At 39.3% G+C, this 19,902-nt stretch overlaps 1 protein-coding gene across 2 annotated transcripts in view; it reads right to left on the reverse strand.

Annotated features, from left to right (window-relative positions):
• Positions 1-507: 507 nt before the first annotated feature.
• Positions 508-19,902, reverse strand: part of adamts17 (ADAM metallopeptidase with thrombospondin type 1 motif, 17) — a 178,174-nt gene continuing 158,779 nt past the window's right edge. For both annotated transcript variants that reach the window (XM_036586807.1, XM_036586806.1), the window contains 2 exons: positions 3,734-3,911; positions 508-1,721 (listed from right to left, as the gene is read on the reverse strand). In XM_036586807.1, the coding sequence (XP_036442700.1) occupies positions 1,570-1,721; positions 3,734-3,911 (330 nt within the window). In that variant the 3' untranslated portion in view covers positions 508-1,569. The remainder of the gene's footprint in view (positions 1,722-3,733; positions 3,912-19,902) is intronic.

Here is a 19,902-nt window from a genome sequence, read left to right on the forward strand (position 1 = left end):
TTTTTAAACTTCAAAACAAAAGCGCAGTATAAAGCTCTATAGTGTTCGTATGGTACACGGACAGACTGCAGTACATTACAGAAAACATAGAGGGCGATATGGCTTCTGTTGTTTAGAAATCCCTTATTGCACAGACAGAACTTGGAACGATCGCTGTGATGGGGCAGAGGAAACAGCAAAATGCTTTGATTAGTCGATTAATCGATCATAAAGATAATCATAAACTGCAGCCCAACTCTCCATACCAGTGGTCACCAAACCCCCTCCTACATTAAGTACCAACCAGCATCAAATTAGCCCTTATCTACAGTTGTATGCAAAAGTTTGGGCACCCCTGGTCAAATAATGATATGTTTTTTGTTAATTTATTTTTAGATTTTTTTTTTATTTACTGATTTTCTAAGTGAAAACAAGCTTATCTTCTACGGAGAACACATTTCTGCACTTTTGAATGGACAATTTCTGTTTTTTCTTTGCTAAATTCAACATATTGGGGGAAAAATAAAACATAAAATGTAAACTGTGCAAAAGTTATAGCACACTACTTTTAAACAACTTTTTTAAACATGCAATAAACAGAAACTGTGCACTAAAATTTGCAGAAAAAGCCATTTTTAAGTTCCCAGTAGACGATGTGTTAATATATTTTCACTTAAAAAAATCAACAAATATATAAATTGACAGGACATTCAATTATTGGTCTATGATTGTATCTCTAAAGCATCTGACATACACAATCAAGAACTTATGAAAAAGTGAATTATCTGGAGGAGGTGTGGCCAATCATGGTTGAAGCTAGACTCTGCAGGAAGGTAGAACAGGGTTGGTGCTCTAGACCTTAACCAGAAATCTGACAACAATGGGACCCCTTGCCTGACACAAATCCTCAACCATGACAAAACAAACAAAAGGCTAAAGACAATGAACAAGAGGAAAAAAAACTAAAGCGACAGCAAAGCACACAGCACTTTGATAATATTGACTATAGAGCTCACGAGCCATGAGGTTCTGGATTATACGTCCTCTTTCAGTGACTTCATCAGGGACCTCTTTAAGACGTCCTGGAGAGGGGGGTCTTAAAATAAAGAAGAGATTTAAAAAATCTGAAAAAAATAATAGATACAGATACAGAGTGGTGATTAGGTTACTGAAATATTAAGAACGCCCCGTTGCTCCGTCCTGGGGTTCTTGGCCAACCAGTGGCTTTTAGAAAGCAATGCTAGCCAAACGGTTTTTCAAAACTCTGAGAACGCCCGGCTTACTGTACAACAGCCAAGCCGGGATGCTAAAGAAGTCTCCAATTGCTTTTTAACGTTGGTTAACTTTGGTTTACAGCAAAATAATATAAAAAGTCATAGACCTTTTGCCTCCTTTTTTCAAGTCACAACCTTAAAAAGCTTTAAAATTTGCAAAATCCATTGCGTACTTTTTGCAACTTGCTTGTTACTGTTTTCACACTGATTTTCACTTACAATAATCTTTAACAATAATATAAACAGTGTCATTTAAGACAAATACAAAAAAGGACATCAAAAATAAGCTGCTACGTGTTAAAGAGTGCCAGGATCATTAACTCTTGTGGGGCATTGTGTTGGCGTAAAAGTCTCTGCAGGTTTGGCAGCAGCGTTGGTACCAGCGCATGTCCTGGCACAGGTTCTTCTCCCGGATCACTCTGCAGTACACCGTCCACTGGTCTCCCGTGCACTTATACGTCAGCGCCGCTGCCCAGGACAACACATGACGCATGGTGTTAGTGAGGATGGTAGCAAGGAACAGCATGATGTCTAAACAGTGTTTTGTGTAAAGACTCATATTTGGCCATTTTTGCATTTAAAAAGTTGATATTTGGAGTTTCTAAAGCTACATTTTGAAAGATTTGGAACCCTGATATGTCAAGCAAAACAATGTCTTTGCATGTTGTATTACTGGACTGACAAGTTAACCTTATTCTAAGTACCTTTACTATGAAAAAAGTATATGCTGCATTAATACACTTTTATTGACTGATCTCATTTTTTTTTTAAGTTCATAAGTTTTAAATGTTACATAATACAAAACACTGCATTGCACTGACATAACCATGCCATAAGCATGTCATGGCAGATGTAATATGCTATTATGAGTTTATGTCCAGTAATATTACATATAACATATATCAATATTTAATAATAATATAAACACTGTCATTTAAGACAGTACAAAACAGGGAAATCAAAAATAAGCTGTTACATGTTAAACATTACCAGGATCATTGACTCTTACACAGAATGTCATATTACCATTACTATTAAACGTAATAGCAGATGTTTAGAAGCACATGACATAAGCTGTTATGACATCAAACATTACAACAATTTGTCATGATAATTAACAGTAATGGTAACGTTACATACAAAATCTGTGATGACAAACCTGTTCATGTCAGTGTTATGCAGTTCCATTAAAGTGTTAATGACTGGTCATTCAGGATTTAACATTGTCATCTGCGTCCTGTTCAGCAGATCATTTTTGTAAGTACACTGGTGGAGTATAGCTGGCGCAGTATAGCTTGCATCGGTTTCGTTTTGTTTGTGCGCATGCCTTGTTGTTTCCACCCTGTCTGAGGTGTTTTGCCAACATATCAGCCAGGATAGCGACTTTCCCCCTATGGCTCATAGGCTTCTTGTGCTGGCCGATGCTACCATTGCAGCTATGAGGCCTTCCAGGCTGATCAGGACGTTCTCCCATGACTAATGAACTCTTTCCGGGCTAAGACTCTTCCGGGGCTGGCCACCTAAGCTATGTTACTCCGCAGCTATGAAGCTAGGTGGGCTGGCCGCTCGTGTGACCCTACACAATAGCTATGAAGCATCCCAGGCAGATTCCGTGACTACTACGCTCTTTCCAGGCTACAAGTCTTCCTGGGTTGGTCTCTTGAGCTACGCTACACTGCAGCTATGAAACTGCCTGGGCTGGCTGCTGGAGCTACTCTACATCACAGCTACAAGGCCTCCCAGGTGGAGAGAGACTTTCCCCTGCAGTTAAGGGCTCTTTCTGGGCTATGAGTCTTCTGGGGACAATCACTTGAGCTACAGCATATAGCAGCAATGAGGTTGCCAGGGCTGGCTGTCTGAGCTACGCTATACCACAACTACAAGGCCTCGCAGGCAGAGAGGGACCTTTCCCTGTGGCTAAGGAATCTTTTCGGACTAAGTGACTATGTGCCTTGGTTTGGGAAGTTTACCCCATCAGATGAGGAACTGTGAGTGTGTTGAGGGTTGTTTTGCTTATTTTTGACTGTATTTTGCTTAAGTTTGAGAAAGGCATTATAAAATGTAAACATATTGTTATTATTATTATTATTATTAGTAGTAGTAGTAGTAGTAGTAGTAGTAGTATTACTGAAACATAATATAAAAAATGGAAAAATGGGCAAACTGGCACAGTTTTACTTTTAGTTTTGCACTAAACTATATACAGATGAAAGCAGAGAGCTTATAAACTAGCTGTCCAAAAAATAGAGCATGACTACAGCAATTAACCCACTTAAAATAAAACAGGACCTGGGTAGATATTCATCAAGCTTTTTAGAGTGTAAGAGCTAATGTAGGATGTTTTTTCTGTCTATAGGACCATTCTAACTAAGACAGAAGTCTGATCCTAGGTCAGCACTCCTACTCTAAGAAGGCTGATGAATAAAGGCCTGGGCTCTTAGCCATTTGTCTTCAGTGTGGTTTTTCAGTTTCTTTCTTACCCAGCCTGGGAGAAGTGATGGTGTTGACATTGACTTTTTCGTTGCACGCCCCCTGGTGGCACTGCCGGTATGCTGGGGGCTTTAGGACTATGGGGCAGTCACTGCCATGGCGACCCGTCACCCTATGCATGCACTGGACAACTCGGGACTGCAGACCACGCCCACAGGACGATGAGCACTAAAACAAACCACCAAAATGGGTCAGTACTAACAATCACACTGGAGCTTCTATGCATGAAGAACATCACAAATTGATATATGTTGTTTCTTAATGTACACAGTTAAGAAAAGGTTCAACGTAACACTGACAATGTAACTTTTCAACATCCAGATTTTATGTCTCCCATTTTTTAAAGTTCGCTAAGGACTGTGGGGGAAAATGCTAAAAATGTTAGCTGCGGAGCCCCTAACGTGACATGGTGATTATTTTTTAAAAAGGTGTGGTCACAAATTTATATATTGAGGCTATGACTTAAGATTCTTATTGTCACAAATTAATACACTGAGGCTACTCGTGACAAGAAACTAAATTAATGGCCTCAATATATTAATTTGCAGCCTCAATATGTTAACTTGTGGCCTCAATATATTAACTTTGGCCTCAATATATTAACGTGTGGCCTCAATATATTAATGTGTGGCCTCAACATATTAATTTGTGGCTGCAATATGTTAACTTGTGGCCTTCATTTATTAACTTGTGGCTTCAACATATTAATTCATGGCCCCAATATATTAATCTGTGGCCTCAATATATTAATTCATGGCCCCAATATATTAATCTGTGGCCTCAATATATTAATTCATGGCCATGCTTTTTTAAAAAACAATCACGGGTCACCTTTGGGGCTCCGTAGCCAGCTGTAATCCTGATGAGAAACAGAATTATACCAAAGAAGTAAAACTACACCACTCATATACAGCTCAGTGGGCTACGTCCATTTCCATGATCATGCTACACCCATTTCTGTGGTTATGCTACTTACAAAGACGCCCACCGCTAATGGCTAAAAGTTATTAAAGTGAAGATGAAGAAGTAAACAGGTTTATAAATAAACTAACAAGCTATTAAGAAGAAAAAATAATGGAAATGTATGTCATTTGATGAGAGTATAAGACGTTCTGTCAGCAATAAGTTCAACAACATTTAGTTTTCTAGCTACCTTGCCAGAAAATGAAGAAGCAAAGTGAAATAAAGTGACTTTGCTAGCTAACGTTATTTGGCGTCAACATTAGCTGGCTTGATTCATTTGATTAAATGCAATAATATTTCTTATGCATAAAAAATAATAAGTCTCAGGTATAAAAGATCTTCATAATAAAAAAAATTATTATTGGGCAAAAGCATAAAGTCCAGTTTCATCATAATGGGTCTCAGTGCCTCACCTGGGCATTAATCTGTCCTGCAATTTCAGTCTGAATCCAAATGTAGCCGGATATAATTCTGCCCAACCCACCCGACTCAGGCAATCTGAGCACAAAAAAGAGCTGTGCAAACCTGAACTGAACACGCCCACCACCAAATGGAGTCTGGATAACTTCTAATAATAGTGTCTGCTCTGTTTCCTTGTAGCACAGCAACACAGATAACTATCATCACATCATCAATCAACAACATTAAAAAATTAACAGGCTTCTCAGCTACAGAAAAATAAGTTTAAATTCCTCTTTAATTGGTTTATGATTTTATTCATCGATCAACAACTTGCCAAACTACATAGTGAGATGTTCTAATGTGAGCCTTCTGTTCTAATGCGGACCTCCTAAATATGTTGAGGCCACAAGTTAATACATTGAGTAACTGTAGTCTCGTGGGACCAGACATGATCAGCAAAAAAATAGTTCACCCCATCTAAAACCTGCCCCCACCACCTCTAGTACATGCTTTTCTAACGCTCAGAGTACAATCAAGAACATAAGAAAAACAAGCTAATTAGTGACACACAACAAGTTTTTTTCAGCCATGCTAACTTACCCTACATTCATGAACAGCAGACTTGCTGCCTTTTGGACAATGTAAACAAGCGCACCATCATCCCTACCTTGAGCTCTGCCTTAACAAGACACTGGATAGGTTTAGTTTCAGTTCCTAACCATAATTAGCCCAAAATTTCTCATGACTGTCCCCAGACGTTCTTGTTACAAGATCATGTCTGGCCCCACAGGACTGGAGTAAATATGTCAGATTATAATGTATTTAAGCAAATAAACAAAGAAAGTAAGAAAAAAGTATGAAGAAAAAACAAAGAAATGATGTACAAATTCAACAGCTGAACACAAAAGTTTAAACACCCTTTCAGTTGATTTACTAGTATTGTTTACAATCTAATATCTTGTTTGCCTTGTTATGCCTTAATTCAAGTTAATACCAGAGCATAATGAATTATGTGACCCTTCAAACCTCTCTCTGTGTTGTGCTTATGGTCAACAGCCATGGGGTCATTGACTGACTGAGGATCTGAAACTGAAAGACAACTGACTGAAGAATGCAAAGCAAAACTCCCACATCCCTGTCAAAGACCTACAGGAAGATTTAGCTGGTACAGGAATAGTAATGCTCTGGCCCACTTTGCAGCGCTATTGTACAAATACCTACAAACAAGTGCTGGCTGAACATATGGACACACCAAACTTTGTTTTTTAATAGGTTAAATTCAGCAAATCATTCAGAATTGTGCACTAAAATTTTCAGGAAAGTCCTATTTAAGTTTGATCCATGCAACGATGGTGTTAACTTATATATAACAAAATCTTCTAATCTGAGCAGGAGTGCACAAACCTTCACATACAACTTTATGTTTCATATGCACCCAATGGTATACTGTCTGAGCCTGTTCTCAAAACGTGCAGCAATGCCTGCTATAATATGGGATGCTAAGTGATTTAAGCAGCCGTCTCAGGCAGCCCTGAAAATAAAGCAGAGGGCTGCCGTGTTGTAAGCCGGAGAAGTGGCAGTTGTAGGCTCCTACTGGGTGACGTAAGTGATGTTAAGGAAGCCAGTTCACCTTGCTGTCGCTGTAGTGATAAATGCTGTCTGGAGGCAGAACTTCTTTACAATGCAAAACGTGGCAGCTTGATTAGGCCGCGCTGCTTCGCATTGTACCAAGCTTTCAAAGTGTCAGCGCCTCTCTCAGCCTCCACTTGACATTTGTCTTGATAAAGAGCCTGGAGTCCTAAGATTATCTAATTACAATAATTCGCAGTTGTTATGCAACCGGCCTCTTCAGGGGATGTCAGAGGCAGTGACTTAGCTGATGAAATGCTGCACCCATTACGGTTGGTACATGGTCAAGCCGGGTCCATAAAGCTGCAGAAAGGACAGTTGATTTAAAAGTGTAAAGCTCACGATCTAATAAAGCACTGATTGCATAGGAGATACCGTACAGTCAGAGGTCAGTGATCCAGGCGATGTTATATGGAGAGCAAAGTATAGGTTTGTGGTTTCATTGCTATGTTCATTGCTCTTGTGCAGTACTTCGACTGAATCAGGTTTTAGGGTCGGTTTCTCGAGTAGGACTTCATAAGGCAGCACATGTCTGTTGAATAATGCATCATCAGGCCTGCTTTGAGAGGTGCCGGTGATAAAGTGTCAGAATCAGTGTGAGTTTGTCAAGCTCACACTCACTCAGCTCCCTAGTAAAAAATGAGCTGATTTCAATATTTCTAAAATACTCAAGGCTTTTGGGACTGAATGCACCAGCAGGTCTTAGCTAAGGGGGGATGACACCGCTGTGCTTTTCAAAGGCTGCATAGGGCTTTGTGTGTGTTTCCCCCCGTTGCTCAGCAACAGCTAGCGATAGCTAACTGGCTAGCTAAAATCAGCCAAATTTCTTGCTTGTTACAAAACAACAAAAACTTACATTGAATCTCAAGCACTGCACAGATAAGACCCAAGCGGTTCTAGTAAGCTATCACTTTGATATGTATAGGAAAAACGTACTATTACTAACTAGAAATTTTGGTTCTGTTAGCAGGAATAAGCTAAACTAAAAAAGCTTCTTTTTGTTTATGGCGTGTTTTCAATGTGTGGAGGACTGCAATCATCAATGCCTCCTTTGTGAGGCCCACCTTTCCTCTGATTTGATTGGTCAGCACAGAAAAACCACTCATGCTGTAGGCTGCAATGTAAAAAAAAAAATCTGTAAAAAAACAGAAAATATACTGGCAAAAAATTATCAGTATATTTTCCGTAAACAGACAATTCCGTTGCTCCTAATATGAATTCTTTTAAACTACTTGTATAGTACAGTATATTCTTTGTATATACAGGAGATTTCTTTCATACACATAACATTCCAGAATTCTACAGTTTTATCCGTAAAAAAATCATGTGTTTCCTTCAAATTAAAAACAGAAAAATCTTTGCTTAATAAATCTTAATAAATAGAAACAACAAAACCTGCAAATGTAATCTGTAGCATCCATACAGATCATCATCCATGCCTGTGTGATGTGCATACACATGAATTCAAATTCTGCAGGGAACTCGACACGTGGTACAACGACGGGTGACTATTGACTTCTAGTGTTTATTAGCCATGGAATCCTAAACCACATTAAGTAAAAAATCATGTGTTTCCTTCATCTCAAAACAGAAAAATCTTCGCTTGACTAATAAAGTCAGCCATTATTGATGACTTGCAGATTTAGTGGTATTTTTTGGGCTGTTACATCACCAGGATTCAAACCTGTGATATCCTGACAATAAAGCAAAACATTTCAAGGTTGCCAGCTGAGAGCCCTATTAGCGTTTGCTGAGTTGAAATAAACTTAAACTCCTCTCATGCCTAGTTCATGAGCAAACCATTAACATTTGACATGGCGGGTTGGTGAGGGGCGTGTTGGGTTGGTAAAAACTCACAGCAGATTATTTGTTAAGCTTTTCTGCAGTAGCAGCAGTAGAGTGAGGAGCTTTAGCATGGCAGACTAACAGTTGGACAGAGGAGGATGGATGCTGTTCTCTGTCATGTATGATCAGTAATTCCATAAAAATATACTGCTCATGCTCAGAGTTGTTCAGCTCTACACTGGAAATGAGGCCTTTATATAAGATTTAAAATCAATCACTATATATGAATCAAGACCAATTAGATTTGTTTTTGTACCATATTGCTGATTTTTCAGGGCAGGTATTCAGTAGGTCTACACAAACGTCTTTCATCACTAACCAATATTTCACATTTACAAGCAGTGATGGGCTGGTGAAAAATCTAATCAACATGCTGGGTCCGACTCCGTTTCCGGCCGGCCTGCTGTGGGAGCCTATATAAATAACGCGGAGGGGAACTGTTACTGGAGCAGACCGGCTGAACGGCTGCAGCATGTGTGTGTGAAGAGCGGGGCTGCCTCAAATGCATTTTTAACAAGAAGTGACATCCCATACTGAGCACCAAAGCCTCTTAGAGAATATCCCGTCCACTGATCAAAGCCACTTTCCAACCACAGGCCCATGGCACCAATATGCAAGGTCAGTTGCTGGGTTATTTACCATTGCTTTAAGTTTCAGAGAGCAAGATGACCAAGAGTGGTCTAGAATAACCATGAGTGTCCTAATAGATATTTTAGATACACCGATGGAACTGATTTTCACACTGATTTTCCCCTCTTACCCCAAATGTAGTCAGCCTAGCGGTCATCAAGAAGACAGAATTTTGTCCTTTCGTCCATTTTATATAGATTATGTACAGTATGTTAAACAGTGTCAGAAACCTCATTATTTGAGACTGCATAAAAGAATAGTTTGGCCAAACATCTAATTTACTTAATTATTTTTTACCTCTTTAGATAGCACTGGAGCTATCAGGCTAATGTTGCTAATAAACACTAGAAGTCAATGGTCACACAAATGTTTTCGCTGCTGTGCCAAATTCTGAAGCCCCCGCAAAACCCTACTCCCCTATGCATGCAGACATATGGATGCTACAATCAGTTGTGATTTATTTCTGTTTGTAAACAAGTTCAAAGATTCAAGTTTGACATTTGTTAATAAATAGAAACAACAAAATCTGCAAATGTAATCTCGAAATGTGGTACAACAATGAAAAGATTTGGGTGACTATTGACTTCTAGTGTTTCTTAGCCACGAAGTCTTAAACCACATCAAGTGTGTCAAGTCTGTGTGACCTGAATGTGGGCTGAGAGACATTTTTGGGAAGTTTTTACTGACTTTTTGGGGAAGTTTTTTGGGTGACTATTGACTTCTAGTATTTGTTAGCAATGTTACCATTATTGCTTCAGAAAATTGCATACATTTTTTCACCTGACCATTTTTTTAACAACTCGATGCAGTTTGAGCCAAGTGTGTGATCTAGGCATGCAATTTGCATAAAGCTATTTGGTGGGGTATAAGCTTTCATGATCTATTAGCCACATTAGCCTTATAGCTTCAGTGCAAAGTTAAAGAGGCAAACTTTAGACACCAAATATGCTTTGGCTCACTGACTGTGTTTGGGCTGAAAGGGAATAGTGCAAGTATTTTTTGGCTAAACTATCATTTTAAAATGAACAATCGCCCATGTTCCTTCGAATGAATTCCTACTAAAATCATTTTACCAGTAAGTATTAGTGACCAACAGGTAGCTCCTCCAATCCAGGCTACAGATTGGGAAGGATTGGGGTGTTATGTAATTTGATGGCAGCCCAAACGTTGGCAGAACCCAGCCAGTTTCATCTCACAGCCAATCGAGAAATGCAGCCTCTAATTTTGTCATTTTGCTGCCAGGACTCACAATGTGTTTCACATAATTGAACAAAAATAACATTCAAAAACCAGCTGGGGATTTGAACATCCAGAGTGGAGAAAAGATCCCACTGTTTAGTTGGGATAAATGCATGAAATACAGCTTCCACAGAGTCAGCCCAGCAACACCAAGCCTGTTCAAGCCAGTTACACAGCTAATGTGCATGTGTTAATCTGTCATAATCCCTGATCAGGATAATCTAACAGGGTTCAGCATCCAAGACAGTCGACGTAATTCGCTCAGCCATCCACTGCTGGAATTCAAGCATGTGTAGTGCATTCAGGCAGTAGATGCCCAACAGATAAAACAAAGGCTTTGGTTACAGTGAAAAGAACATAAAAGACTGCCAGCATTTCATTAATTCAGTTCTTCAGGGCAATAAACTGTCTCGACTTAAAGTGTTAGTTCAGCATAAAATGTTTTTTTTTCATTATGTCAAATTAAGCACACAGCCTTGCAGTCTTAATAGACAAACACACTGACAGTAAAATGGGTCATACAGATGAGCTAAGTGACTTTAAACATGGCACACTCATAAGATGTCATCTCTGCCACAAGTCAGCTTGTGAAATTTCTGTCCTGCTAGATCTGTCCCTGTCAACTGTTAGTGCTATTATTGTGAAATGGAAGCCCCATAGAAGAAACAACAGCTCAGCCACAAAGCGGTAGACCATTCAAACTCACAGAGTGGGGCCGCCAAGCACTGAAGCGCACGATGTCTGTCCTCTGTTGAATCACTCACTAAAGAGTTCCAAATTGCCTCTGGAAGCAACATCAGCAAAAGAACTGCATGTTAGGAGCTTCACAAAGTGGGTTTCCATGGCTGAGCAGCTACACACAAGTCTAAGATCAAAATGCACAATGCCAAGAATCAGGGGGATGGCGTAAAGCACACCATCACTGGACTCTGGTGCAGTGAAAATGTATTCTGTGGAGTGATGAATCACACTTTTCTATCTGGCAGTCTGATGGATGAGTCTGAGTTTGGCAAATGCCGGGTGAACATTACCTGCCTGACTGCATTGTGCCAACATTAAAGTTTGGTGGAGGAGGGATAATGATATGGGGTTGTTTTTCAGGGGTTGGTCTAGACCCCTTAGTTCCAGTGAAGGAAAATCTCAATGCTTCAGCAGACCAAGACATTTTGGACAATTGTATGCTTCCAACTTCGTGGGAACAGTTTGGGGAAGAACCTTTTCTGTTCCAGCATGACTGTGTCCCAGTGCACAAAGCAGGGTCCATAAAGGCATGGCTGGGTGAGTTTGTTGTGGAAGAACTTGACTGGCCCTCACAGAGCCACAGAGCCATATATTAAAATCTGGATTTATCTGGATTTTACATATGTGTGTGTGTATACATACACACACACACACACACACACATTACAGAAATATATCTACCACCGAAAACAGACCAGCTGTCTGTTGTACTGTCAGTTTCAACAGCACAGTGGGGGTTAAAGGGGTACAATTCACGGAGAATGTTGTTTGTTTGCATCTTTCATCCGAGGTGACTGTTCCTAAACAGCTGTTAAACTGGGTCATCAACATGGTGGCAATAGCAACAAAGTCATGTGACTGAAACTTAAGGACACAACAATTAGCACAGACTTGCTTATGTGGTTTCTGTCACTGTATAACATACCGTTTTCTATAATAACGAACAACAGCATGTTGCATCGCCAAAGGCTAGCAGCCACCCTGAATTTGAGCCTGAATTCTGTCTGTACTTATGTCCATTTTCACATTATAGTCTCAGAAAGCACATAATTAACCCTGTTTGAGATTACTGAACATCTTGATGCGTTTTGCAGTTTTGTGGAATAAACCTTCATTACTTGCTAGCTACATGAAAAAGTTGTGAAAATTAGGTTTTTTACTGAAGTATCACTTTATTCCTTTTTCACAGTAGCAATACACGCAATTTCTGCCTGTTTTGGAGGTTCTTCATTTCAACTATGAGGGATTTTTGTTCTTTAATAATGTTGTTGGAATATATTTTGATGGAAATGTGACGATATGAAAAGGAAGCAAACTGGACTTTCATCTTTGCAGGTGAGTGAGCAAGTCAACATTTTTAAAAGTGTCACTGTGTCAGTTGTACAGGAGTGTTTGATATGAAGAAAGCTGCAGTTGTCTGTTATATCTGCACAGCCGTCTTTGTGGAGAGATGTGAACTGTTTTCACAGCGGGGGTTCTCACCCCTCTCCTTTCACCCCCCATTGCTTACTAGCAGCTCAACACAGTTCACAGTTTAACATAAATTAAATGGTTAAGTTGTAAACAAAGTCATTCAGAGTGGTTTGGTGTGAAATGCTCTGTTCTAGAGAAAATTGACGAGTCAGAATTGTTCGCAGTGGTGGTGATAGGAACCAGACGGCTGAAGAGCTTAATGCATCTAAAAGCTCCCTTACAGAAAGTCATTACATGAAGTGGTTATGAATATGCAGTTTAATTCGGTTTAAAATGTGTTTTAATCCATTTATTTTAATCCATTCATGACAGAGGGGTACATGCAGGACAAAATACTCCCCAAAGAAAATGTATTATTTCAAATTTATGACTATTTTACCATCATCAACATTACATATAAAAATCAAAGGACACATGCAGGTTCACTGGTTTTGGATAGTAAGCGGCTGTATTTGTGTTGCAGTCATGGTGACCTCTGGTTCCTATCACCACCACTGTAAAGAAATCTGAGTCAGTAAGTTTCTCCACAATGAACTATTTTACATCAAACCACTCTGAATGACTCTGTTCACATCTCAAGGACTGAATCATTCAGAAATTGTGAAACATTTCTGTAGAGCCCCCATGGAGTAAAGTGGGCTATAACACTCAAAATAAAGCCTCTTTAAAAGTGACCTGACATCAGAATGTTTTGGCCTTCCAATCTGCTCTGGACTCAGATTCCCTTTTCTCCTGTCAGAAACCCTAGAGAAAGTGTGAAACTCTCAGCATGCAGGCTAACAACACCTCCTCCAGGCCCCCTGACCTGCAATCACCGGTCGCCAGCTCTGAAAGTCACCCATAAAAGCCAATATTAAATTGCTATAGAATATGACTCTCCCAGCAGACCCAGCATGATGATATGTCTGAGGGCTTTACAGTGCTGTGGCTGCAGGAAGGAACACAGCGTTTAATGTTACTTTCTATTTCTATTTAAAAGTGTCAGATGGCTATACATCATCAGGAGGAAATCATAGTAATGGTGTACATTTATGTATGTCTATGAGCCATTAACATAAATATGGGTCATTTGCAACTGATAACAAACATATACTAACTGGCCACCTTATCAGAAACCCTTCTCTTTTAGCTCCACATTGCTGGTGTGGAGTAAGATATTGTAGCCCACACCTTGTCGCATATTTTGTGTTAACCTTCCTGTAGTCCATCATCAGTGGTCAGTTTGTGACTACAGAGCCACTTTTGGCTGGATATGTTTGGGTGGTGCACCACATTTACTAGATGTTTCTAATGAAGTGGCCACTGAGTATAAGTACAACATAGCTGTTTCTAATAAAGTGGCCACTGAGTGGACAAACAAGGTGGGTGTTTCTAATAAAGTGGCCAGTGAGTGGAAATACAAGGTAGGTTTTTCTAATAATGTGGCCATTAGTGAAAGTACAACATAGCTGTTTCTAATAATGTGGCCAGTGAATGAAAAAACAATGTAGCTGTTTCTAATAATGTGGCCAGTGAGTGGAAAAACAAGGTTGATGTTTCTAAAAAAGTGACCAGTGAGTGGAAGTACAATGGAGCTGTTTCTAATAAAGTGGCCAGTTTATGAAAAAACAATGTAGCTGTTTCTAATAATGTGACCAGTGAATGGAAGTTTGTACCTAGCAGTATGCTAATGTGCTACGTCTGCAGCCTCTTAGTGAGGTTAGGAGAGCTCATTACTGTAGAACTCAATACTCAAGAGGTCGAAAGAGAGAGAGAGAGAGAGAGAGAGAGAGAGAGAGCGAGAGAGAGAGAGAGAGCAGTAATCAGCTCAGTAATTCTGCTGTTGTAGAACGGCTACAGAAAGGTATCCAGCGAAGGAAGACATGCATCAGCAGGCCAGTTAAATCACAGAGGGAACACACACACACACACACACACACACACACACACACACACACACACACACACACCTGACTCAGCTCAGCAGACTTTCTGCTTCTGCCTCATGATTCATTTGTTCACCAATGGTAGGTAAGGGTTTATGTATATATGCCCATTCAGCCCTGCATCATTTGTATACCAGTTCATACATGTGTAAGTATTAAATGTTAGAGCCAGAGAGATGAACACTGTCACCATTACCAACACTGATTATCAACTGTGAATTGTCAAATATGATTCACTTATGACATTTTGTTTTCCAGCATGTTTTTCAGGCTTCTGCTAATTAATTAAGCATGTTCTCCATTATCTTCTTTTTCTTCTTATCATGATTTTACACTATGATTTTCTGTACAGCGTTTGTTCAAACAAGATTTCTTTTCTCATAGAAAATGAAAGAAGGAATGTTGAGGAAATAGAAATCTAACTACCATAAATGATGTCACAAAGGATATGTCTCACATTGCCCCTCATAGACATTACATATACACTCACATACATGCTAGCAAACTTAATATACACCATACCACCACGTTAGCAACCACCTGGGATACCACAGCAATGGCCTAGCAACATCATAGCAAGTACCTGCGAAACCACAGCAATGGCCTAGCAACACCTTGGCAACCACCTGGGATACCACAGCAATGGCCTAGCAACACCTTGGCAACCACCTAGGATACCAATCACTGTATATACTGTATAAAACTTTTTGTCATATAACAACATATGATAACACAGCACTGTTTAATGCAAAAACCTTTGCTTTATAAGCACTTTTTGGCCACCAAATTACCACCACAAGTCTTATTTAGCTCCAATCCAGCAGCGCCCCTCTTCTCACACTGGGGCTGAATCTCAAACGGCTCCCTGCTCCCTATGCACTATGTAGGAATTTAAATACCGGATCCTGCAGCCCAACGGTGCAAAATACAGCTAAGAAATAGTCATTTGGGACTCAGACACATCCACACTAGATGCACTATTTGACTGTAGAGGCTAGAATTTCTAAACTTTCATAGCTAACACACTATTTGGGAGTACAGAGCCATTTAGGATTCAGCCTGGGTTTGATGCAACTTCTGACTGAAACACAAACATTTGAAGTGTGTAATAGTTTTACAGTTAATCATACCGGAAGTACTTTAATTCAAGACTGTGATATTAATGATGGAGGTGTTTAGGCTGTTGGCTAACTTTTAGCCTGTTAGCTAGCTGACCAGCCTAGTTCTAGTTAAGAACATAAGTTGCCAGTCCCTCAGTTTAAACAGAAAACGGGTTCTTACTTCATCAATATACTCGGTGGTTCATGTGAGCAGCCTGAGAGTCAAAGATTATTCCATTAACAGCACAAGGACTTTTTTTCATGCCATGGTGCAGTGATACACAATTCAGTCGCTGTTAGTCAGTCATAGGTGTGGGCATGTTGTGGATTTTACAACGGCTTGGAACACGGCTCAGCCAATCAGATTTTAGGACTGGAACTACCCATTTTATAGTTCTGATTATATTACCACCACTGCCGTTCTCATTGCAGGTTTGTTTTGAGGAGCGCTGTCAAAGTTTTTCCATCACTTCACGGAAGAAGGAATATTCAGAGATGAGTATGTTGAGGCATTTTCCTCATATTAAAGGTGAGTGTTTATTACAGCAGTTTTTAAACACTGGTGCTTTATCGGTGGGATTTGGCCCTGTTTAAAATATATGTACAATATGTTTATATATGAAAAAGATGTCTGTCTAATATTAAAGATATCTAAATTTAATGAAAATATATATACACTCACTTTTCGCAGAAAGCCCTGCTCTCTGTATGTGGTAGGTAGTGGAGTTTAACTGTGAATGGAGGCTCATAAACGAGTGAGCACAGAGACCGTGTTGACTCCGCTGTTGATGAATTGAATCTGTGTCTTTTCTGCTTCCTTCCGTGACTCTGTGTTTGGTGTCGGTGGCTGAGAGGCTGTTATTGTGTTAGTTGACTCCACTGAAGCCAACAGCAGCATCAGTTTGGCTGGACACGCTGCTGGACACTCAGTCAGAATATCAAGTGAAAAGGAACCACAGGAGGAACATAAAGATCACTGTTTACAGAGCAGCACATGGGAGAGGGAGAGAGAGAGAGAGAGAGAGAGAGAGAGAGAGAGAGCGCAATGCAGAGACATGACAGAGATGAATGACAGAAGGAGCCAGGAAGGGAGGAAGAAAGGGTGAGAGAGAGAGAAGGAGAGAGAGTGAAGAAAAAGATAGAAGGGGCAGAAAGAAAGAGAGAGAAACATTGAATATATATATATATATATAGAGAGAGAGAGAGAGAGAGAGAGAGAGAGGGAGACGGAAGAGTATTGGATACAGAGAGAGAGAGAGACAGAGAGAAGGAAGAGTATTGGATACAGAAAGAGAGAGCGAGATAGAGAGGGAGAGAGAGAGAGAGAGAAGGAAAAAGGGAGAGATACAGAAAGCGACATCGAAGAGAAAGAAAGAGAGAGGGAAAAGAGAGAAGGGGCAGAAAGAGAGAGAGTGACTAAAGAAACATAAAGAGCCATATTTGATTGAAGGCAAAGAGAACAATATGTTTAATTTACCCGCCACTTTCAAATGGACAAACAGCAGCACTGCCAAATTTGAAGCAGCTCTTAGAAATAAGGAAATAAACCTTATGTTAGACACATTTCTTGACACATCCTATGACAAAAATGTCCAAATGGCAACCAAAACATTAAATGATATATTTAGTACTCTAATTATTTAATTAAGAACAAATTCAAATAAAACTAGCAACATCAAAAAAAAACTAGCAACACTTGATGTGTGCAACATCAAGAAAATTCCTTAGAAAACTTTCAAACCAGAAACCTACAAACCCTACAGACCAAGAACTATGCCTACAGTATTTATCTGCACTAAAACAATACAAAAAACTACTGCAAGACAAAAGGGCCAAATATATGTCCACTCAATTATCAGAAATTGAACAAGCAGTTAATGAAAACACATTCTGGTATATGTGGAAATCATTAAACAAAACAAAACATAAAGAATGCATACCAATCCAAAATGGCAATATCTGGAAAACACATTTTGAATCCCTATATGAGAACCCAGACTATAAAGACCTCAACCAAACACAAAAACAAATAACCATAGAACTAAAGAAATTAGAGGAATCCATAAAAACAAACTAACCCAACTGGACACACCTATAACAATCACAGAACTCAAAGACCAAATTCAAAAACTAAAAGGTAAACAAAGCTTCTGGACCCAACATGATCAGACCAGAAATACTTAAATACAGCAGTCCTAAGCTTCAGATGAACAGTGCTGAAACTGTTCAACTGTTCGATTTTAAATATTGTTAAATTCCCTCAAATCTGGAACAAAGGCATCTTCACCCATATCTTCAAAAGTGGAGATAAATTACATCCCTCAAACTACAGAGGAATCTGTGTGAGTCGCGTATTAGGAAAGGTCTTTTGTGGTATAATTAACACCAGGAGTCAAACGTTTCTAAACACAAACAAGATAATCAATAAATCCCAAATTGGCTTCTTACCAAAACATGGAACAGAAGATCATCTGTAAACCCTCCAAACCTTAATAAACAACCATCTCCACAACAAACCAAGAGGAAAAATCTTCGCCTGCTTTGTGGACTTTAAAAAAGCCTTTTTTCTTTGTGTGGCACAATGGACTATTTTACAAATTAATACAAAGTGGTGTTGGAGGTCAAGTATACGATATAATAAAAACCATACACAGTAACACACAATGCTGTGTAAAGATCGGCAGAAAGAGAACAGACTATTTTAAACAAAGCAAGGGAGTAAAACAAGGCTGCGGTTTGAGTCCAACCTTGTTTAATGTATATATATATATATATATATATATATGAATTGGCCACTAAATTACAAAATTCAACCAACCCTGGACTCCTCTTAGAAGACCAGGAAATAAAATGTCTAATGTACGCAGATGATTTGGTAATATTAGGACCAACAAAAGTCGCACTCCAACAGAACCTACCAATTCTTTAGACTTACTGTAAAGATTGGGCCCTTACAGTAAATATGGACAAAACAAAAATAAAGATTTTTCAAAATAAAGCCAGATTACAGGAGATGAAATACCAGTTTACTTTTGAAGACATAATATCACACACCATCAACTACTCTTATTTAGGTGTGATATTAAATTCAGCAGGAAATTTTAAATCAGCGATTACTCATGGAAAAAGCTTGCAGATCTTACTATATGATTAGAAAAACAATTTCTAAATTCAGCCCCCCGTTGCAATCTGGCTAAAATTATTTAAATCAGTAATCGAACCAATAATGTTATATGGCAGTGAAATCTGGGGACCAGAAAGAACACAAAATTACAAAATTTGGGACAAAACACCCACAGAACTATTTCATCTTGAATTCTCTAAAGACGTCCTGCAGGTGAACAGAGGTGTCTCTAATCTGGCCAGCAGAGCAGAGCTGGGCAGGTTTCTACTCATTCTGGACATCCAGAAAAGATGCTGTAAATTCTGGTATCACCTGACCTGGTCAGATCCAGACTCCCTTCACTATAAAGCCTTCATCAGCAACAAGACAAACCACCTACTAAACCAGCTAGCCAGGATAAAGAACTTAGAGGCCAGCCCAGCAGCTCAGCGCTCCACACTGAGAGAGACTGAACACAATAACAAAGCAGATTACAGCCTCTACTGGAAAAACCAAATCACTCACCAAAATAAAATGTTATGAAATGCTTGATCGGATACTCATTAGCCTATTACCTAATCAGAATCAAAGATAACAAACAAAGGCAAACCCTAACAAAGTACAGACTGAGTGACCATAAACTGGCCATTGAAACAGGGAGGCACAGAAAAAGCAGGCTGGACAGAGCAGACAGGATCTGTACCCACTGCCCATCGGGAGAGACAGAAACTGAGAATCACTTCCTTCTTTCATGTTCAAAATATAAAACCATCAGAGACTCTTTTCTGCCAAAATTTAGTAATGAAATCCCCTCCTTCCCCAAACTGACCGATTCAGAGAAAATGAAGATTTTACTAGGAGAAAATGTAGAAACAATAAGTTTAGCAGGACAATTTATTCAGAACTGCCACAAGATCAGAGAAGAAAATGTAACATAACACATCTTCAGTTATGTAATTAATATTTCTAATTCCTGATGTTCAAATGTATTACTGTTTGTTTTATTTTTTTTATTATTATTAATAGTAGTAGTGGTAGTATTTTATTTTATTACTTTTGGCATGAGAGAGAGAGTGAGAGAGAGAGACAGAGAGAGAGAGTGCAAGAGA

This window comes from Colossoma macropomum, unplaced genomic scaffold (assembly GCF_904425465.1).
Source record: "Colossoma macropomum unplaced genomic scaffold, Colossoma_macropomum, whole genome shotgun sequence".
Lineage (NCBI taxonomy): Eukaryota > Metazoa > Chordata > Actinopteri > Characiformes > Serrasalmidae > Colossoma > Colossoma macropomum.